This window comes from Monomorium pharaonis, chromosome 4 (genome assembly GCF_013373865.1).
Source record: "Monomorium pharaonis isolate MP-MQ-018 chromosome 4, ASM1337386v2, whole genome shotgun sequence".
Classification (NCBI taxonomy): domain Eukaryota; kingdom Metazoa; phylum Arthropoda; class Insecta; order Hymenoptera; family Formicidae; genus Monomorium; species Monomorium pharaonis.
The window spans coordinates 13,118,227-13,125,340 of NC_050470.1; the positions used below are offsets into that span (position 1 = coordinate 13,118,227).

The window sequence follows — 7,114 nt, forward strand, 5'->3', positions numbered from 1 at the left end:
ACGGAATTACATTGTGACGCGAGCGCGCGGGGATATGGAGCAATCTTATTGCAACGAAAAACTGATCAAAAGCTCCATCCAATATTTTATTTTTCCAAAAGGACAACTGAGGTAGAGTCACGTTATCACAGCTACGAGCTAGAAACAATGGCGATCATATATGCGTTGAAAAGGTTTTGTAAATATTTACAAGGTATACCGTTCAAAATATTGACTGATTGTAACGCGTTGGTAATGACATTAAATAAGAAGGAAATAAACCCGAGAATTGCGCGTTGGGCATTAGAGCTCCAAAACTACGATTATGAAACGGAACATAGACCGGGCAAGAGAATGCAACACATAGATGCATTAAGCAGGGTGGAAAGCATATTAGTAGTCGAGCCAAATACATTTGAATTTGAATTAGCTGTATGTCAGAAGCAAAACCCGATTATCGAGGAAATAAGAACGCGATTAGAGACGACGCAGGATAAAATGTACGAAATAAGAAACGGAATAGTATACCGTAAAAAGAACGAGCAAATCTTATTTTTCGTTCCGCGGGCAATGGAGCAAGATCTATTGCATAAATATCATAATGATTTTGGACATTTCGGAGCAGATAAAACTTTAGCGTTGCTACAAGAGGCATATTAGTTCCCAAATATGAAGAATAAGATTTGCGATCACATAAGAAATTGTACTAAGTGCATTACTTACTGTCGGGAAAAGCTGAGGGCTTTCTGCATAATATTCCAAAGGAAAATGTACCGTTTAATATGGTGCATATCGACCATTTTGGTCCGGACAAAGCGAATGCGTCAAAAAAACATGTACTGTTGGTGGTAGACGCGTTTACCAAGTTTATAAAATTGTATGCGGTAAAAGCAACGGCTTCGCGCGAAACAATTAGATGTTTAAAGGATTATTTTAATGCGTATAGTAAGTCCAAAATTTTGATATCGAATAGAGGAACGGGTTTCACATCCAGTGAATTCGAGGAATTTATGAAAGAATGTGGTGTGAAACACGTCAAAATTGCGACCGCTTCACCGCAAGCAAACGGGCAAGTAGAGCGATACAACCGTATGTTAGCTCCGGCTTTAGGCAAATTATATGATTAATGGCAAGGAATGGCACAAGTCATTAGGTGAGATCGAATTTGCGATGAATAACACTGTAAACCGGGCGACAGGCGAAACACCAAGTAAACTCTTGTTTGGGGTATCACAACGCGGACATGTACAGGATGCGCTAAAAAAATATGTAGAAGAGCAAAGAGAACCGGAAGAAAGAGATTTAATACAAATGCGAAATACTGCGGCTAAAAGAATAGAGAAAATGAGCAATTATAATGAGAAGCATGTAAACAAAAAAAGGAAGAAAGCGAAAGAATATACGGAGAGAGATTTAGTGGTAGTAAGAAATTTCGAAACGGGAAGCAAATTAACTCCGGCTTATAGAGGACCTTATAGGGTTGTGCGAAAACTACGAAATGACAGGTATGTGATAGCGGATGTAGAGGACTGTCAAATTTCTCAAAAGTCCTATCAAGGTACATGGGAGGCAGACAATATGAAGCCATGGCGTGAGAAGACCAAACCAAGCGATCTGGATGAGAAAAATGTAGAAGCGGATACAGACGAAAGCGACTAATAGTTAGATGGCCAAGGCGGCCTATTATCAGGAATGGCCGAAATTGTAGTCGAAAGAACGAACAAACCTATTCGATGTAAAGAGTGTCACGCGTGTATGAGAGGTGGCGCTGTGTAGCGGGGAGGAGAGAAGAGAAGTCAGAATAAAGCCGGTCGCGAAAGAGTCAACACATTCTTATGATCCTGACCCTTACGATTAAGTTAAGTGACGTGACACCTCCTTAAAGTACCACGTCTGAGAATGAATTGTTCTTTCTGACAGAACCCTACTAAATGCAGTAGCGTTCTGCGCCATGAAGCGTCATGCATACACGCGGCCGCGTGAAAGCACGTGGGTCGTTGTTCTCGCTCTCGTGAGCGTCATCTGATTATATACGTATTTCCTCAGCGTAAATTTAATACGATTTACGTTGAACTTAATAACTTGAATATTGATTGATTATTTTCAGATACTATATTAGAATGATATTAAACATCACATAATAACTGTGCTACAAATAATAATGAATTGTTGTAAGCCAATTACAACTATATCTATTAAAATTGCGACACGCATCTTTCGAAAGACGTTGCAAGAAGCACCTCTTTCGAAAGACGCACAAGAATCCGCCGCGCTCACGGAAGTCCCGAGTAACTTCCGTGAGATTACAACAGCGCGTTCGGAAGCAGTTCGTATCGCCCTAGAAATAGGTCCTACGCTGCAAAATCAAACTGCAAGGCTACCGCGTTCCGATGTCGAAACGCTTAGCCTCGCGGAAGCTACCGACGCCCGGTCACTGGTCCCCGAAATTGCGCCAGATATCATAATATATAAACGCGACCACGCCGTGACCGAGCGGAGAGAAACATAACAACGTCCGAGCCGCGTCGCGTACTATACACCTTATCGCGAGTGATACCTAACACCATCACAGCTGACTGTAAGCGCAAGAGAAGGAAATAAAGACAACGAACAAACAAGTAAGAAGCGTCTTCTTTTCTCTCATACTCCGAGCCGAACCTTCACCCTTTGGGTCCCAACCCTTCAGGCAAAACGATCCCAACTACCGACGGGAAAGAATTCCCAAAACGAGCAAACGCTCACAACAAAATTGGTGGCAGCGGTGGGATCCAAGAAACCGTCAAGGACAAGAGACATAGAAAAACGGATAGAAGAAGCTGAAACTAACAAAGGACCAGCAAATCCAAAAACTCGAAGGAAGCACAATCCTGCGAGAAGAAGACCAGCCGACACTAAGACGAGCTGAGACAGCACCATCGCACCATCGTGTTATTCAGTGCGCGAGTGCAAAGATCTGTGCCAACGCGTCACTACACGGTGCTAAGTGTCCTTGAAGAACGAGCTTCCCTGGCGGGGAACGGAACGGCCGACTAGCCAACGAGAGGTGGACCACAACAAGGGGCGACGACTAGACAACTGTAGACTACGAGGAAAAGCAACACATCCTACTACAACGCCGTACGCGCCAGTCCATCCAGCGAACTGACCTACGACAACCGCCATGCGCGCCGTTCTACTAATGTAAGTCAGAATTGTAACAAATATTTGCGCACTCATTGTAATGTCCTGTGCGAAGGGCAACGCGATCGAGAAATAATAATACAGCAGAAAATTGACACCGCGCGAAAAAACGAGGCAACGCGAAGTTTAACCGCAAAAGAAAACGCCTGTCAAAAAAAAAAGAGATTTTATTTTATATACGCGCCAATCAATAATACAGTATCAGCGAACAAAAACTTTGATTCAAGTACAACGCTCTAGCACGTACACACGCGACCGCGATAAGACGCTTAACCGTGCGTAATCCGACTCCACCGATAATACTCGGGAGACGACCGCGAGACATACAGCATGCGAGCTGCACACTGTCTCGAATAATTCAAACAAATAATTAATGTCCCAAAACGGAGACAGCCCGCGAAACGAAGGCCAGTAGCCCTCGGAAGAAATAATAGAATCTCCAGAACACGAGGCAGTAGGCATAGCGGAAACCGCGTTACGCGATATACGAGACGCGACGCAGCACGCGCTACGTGTTATAGGCGACCGCGGAACACACGTCGTCACCGAACGGGGAACCACAGCGAATGCACGCGAGTTTAGTTTGATAAGCGCCGAACCTAATACAACGCGTGACTTAAACGGACGAAATCGGACCGACAATCGACTGACATCCAGTCCCACGACAATGGCTCACTCTCCCGCCGAAGCGTCCGGAAATATACCACGAAATGAAGTCGAAGCAGAAATATTACGACTTCATAATTCTCTGCATGAGGAAAATGACCATGCAGAAGAACGACCGGCACAGAGGATAAATCCGAACCTCCCGATACGAGAATCAATGTTATTGCATGATGTTATGCATGAACTACGCGACCTGAAATTCCAATTAGGTCTAAGTAGAAGAGATCCGGGTTATCAGAGAAGGACGGAAGCACCCCTGAGACCCCAAAATTTTCACGATCACGCCTTAGATTTGTCGTACGGACGATCGAATAACGACATTAGAAATCAGCGCGGATCGACAGTAAATTTTTTGAGTATGAAAGAAGTGCGAAATATGATACCGGACATCGACGGCACACAGCGAAACCGCGTCCGCGAATTTATTAGCGCCGGTACATACGCGATGAAAAACATACACCCAGCCGACGAACATATCCTGCTAGAAGCCATCCTATGCACGAAATTTAAAGGTAAAGCAATGATGGACTTCTACACGCGCGATGTATACAGCTTTGAACAATTGAAAAGAGAGCTCGAAAATGAGTACCTTTCCAAACGGAGCACCGCACATCTGCAACAAGAGTTTAACTCGCTCAAGCAGAAACCCGCGGAAAGCGCGCAGGAATTCGGACGGCGAGTGGACCTGCTCGCCATGGAACTATATGAGTCCATGGAGGAGGGCAAGAACCACACTATTGAACAACAGCGAGCCATCCTGGATAATATTAAGGAACAGGCCCTGTATAACTACCAGATCGGTTTGCATGAAGACATCAAACTCCTGGTACGCGCCCAGCGATACAGAACGCTGCAGGACGCGATATCCGGCGCCAGTGCCGAAGAAAAAGTAAGGGAACCTAACCGAAATCGGAAGGAAGACCCTCGCACCGTCCCTAAGTACGCACGAAATATTCTGCGATGCGGAAAGTGCGGCAAGAATGGGCATGACGGGCGAGAATGCCGCAGCAGCCGATACGCTAACCGGTTCGAGTTACCGCGACCGGAGGGACGGCCTCGCGTAAACACAGTGGAACTATACTGTGACCATTGCAAAAGGGCAGGCCACACCCGAAAAGAGTGTTGGTCCCTTCACGGTCAACCCAAGAAAAAAGACAATGACCGCCGGAGCGAAAAGCCTAAAATTATGAAAAGGATCGAAAACGGCAAGCGAGCGAGCAAGGAAATAAAAATGATTAAGCATACCGAGACAGCGAGCAGCGACGAGAGCTCGAGCGATGACGCAAGCTCCTCGCGCACAGCTGATGCGTATCGTGTGACACACGTGAAGCATGCACGGGGCAGCGACACTGGCCTCGACATGATTACACTGCCCGTACGCGAAGCAGAGCGGGGCAAGATTGAGTTCCTGTTTGACACCGGCTCAACCGTGTCATTAATAAAATTAAAAACACTAAAGGGACAAACCAAAATCCGCGATGAACACATCAAATTGACCGGAATAACCGGGCATTCTATTATGACACTAGGAAGAACGTCCGTGAACGTGGTAATGCACGACAAAAAAATCAAGCATCCGATGTACGTCATACGAGACGATGCCCCAATAGAATATGAGGGCATACTAGGAGCTGATTTTACAAGAAAAAATAATGTCACATGCAACTACGGGACTAAAACAGTAAGATTAGGCGACACCAAATTCAAACTGTACCCGTACCGCCGAGTCACTCTGCAGCCACGGAGCGAGACGATAGTGCAAGTCACAGCGAGTGTAAACACCCTAGAAGTCATCAACTCCGAGGAGATGGCACCGGGAGTATTCTTAGGAAGCTGCCTAGTAGAACCCGAAAATCACACGTGCCCAATAAGTATCATAAATACAAACGACAAAAAGATCGACCTACAATTACCTCGTGTCGAAATTAAAAAAATAAATATAAACAACGCACCGGATACCCACACGGCGAACGTAATCCGAGATGCATGGAAACATGAGATACCGATACCTCGCGCAGAGCGCATAATTAAACTACTTCAGTTAAAACATTTAAACGAAGAGGAAAAGAAAGCGATTCAAGCACTATGCGAAGAGTTCAGCGACGTCTTCTATCTAGAAGGAGATAAGCTCACATACACAACTCTCGTGGAACACGAGATACACACCAGGACAGAATCTGCGAGCGTGAATGTACGACTATACAGACTGCCCGAAAAACAAAAAACGGAAGTAGATAAACAAATCCGTGAAATGCTAGAACAAGGAATAATCTGTCAAAGCAAAAGCCAATGGAACGCACCATTACTGGTCGTCCCGAAAAAACCTGACGCTACAGGAAAACCGAGATTCCGAGTAGTGGTAGATTTCCGAAAACTCAACGAAATTACAATCGGAGACTCTTTCCCGGTCCCGAACATAACAGATATATTGGATCAACTCGGAAATGCAAAATATTTCACCACGCTCGATCTCGCTGCCGGATATCATCAGATATCAGTAGCAGAAAAAGATAAGGGGAAGACGGCATTCTCCACACCATACGGGCATTACGAGTTCAATCGAATGCCGTTCGGATTAAGGAATGCCCCCGCGACGTTCCAACGCCTAATAAACTCAGTTTTAACGGATTTACAAGGTCTTAAATGTCTAGTATATCTAGACGATATTGTTATTTACGGGCCTGAGCCTGAGCGAGCATTACAAGCGGCTAGCCGCTGTGTTAACACGGCTGAGAGACAGTAACTTGAAACTCCAGCCGGAGAAGTGCGAGTTCATGCGCAAGGAGGTGAACTACCTAGGCCATGTAATCACCGAGGACGGAATTTTACCCGATCCCAAAAAACTGGACGCCGTGGAGAAATTTCCCACCCCTACAAAAATAAAGGACGTGCAAGCGTTTATTGGACTAGCGGGGTACTACCGAAAATTTATTGAAAATTTTTCAAAAATAGCGAAACCTTTAACAATGTTAACAAAAAAAGGGGAAAAATTCGCATGGACGACCACGCAACAAAATGCGTTTGACACACTCAAAATAAAATTAACTACCGCACCGGTATTAAAATATCCGGACTTCAGTGAAGAATTTCTCGTCACTATCGACGCATCAGATTACGCGGTAGGAGCGGTGTTATCTCAAGGCACCGTCGGCCAAGACCGCCCGATCGCTTACGCAAGCAGAATAATGAATCGAGCAGAACAGAATTATAATACGACCGAAAAAGAATTATTAGCGATCGTATGGGCCGTGAAACATTTTCGACCATATGTATACGGCACAAAATTTAA

At 45.1% G+C, this 7,114-nt stretch overlaps 1 protein-coding gene across 1 annotated transcript; it reads left to right on the forward strand.

The window, feature by feature from the left end:
• Window positions 1-2,429: 2,429 nt before the first annotated feature.
• On the forward strand, window positions 2,430-6,705 carry LOC118645219. Its single transcript, XM_036285868.1, has one exon. The coding sequence runs from the start codon at window positions 3,827-3,829 to the stop codon at window positions 6,566-6,568; it is 2,742 nt and encodes a 913-aa protein (XP_036141761.1). The 5' UTR covers window positions 2,430-3,826; the 3' UTR covers window positions 6,569-6,705.
• The last annotated feature ends 409 nt before the right edge of the window (window positions 6,706-7,114 follow it).

What these genes read in the sequence shown, in the direction of transcription:
- LOC118645219 (XM_036285868.1), top strand. Translation starts at nt 3,827, where the DNA reads ATGGCTCACTCTCCCGCCGAAGCGTCCGGAAATATACCACGAAATGAA.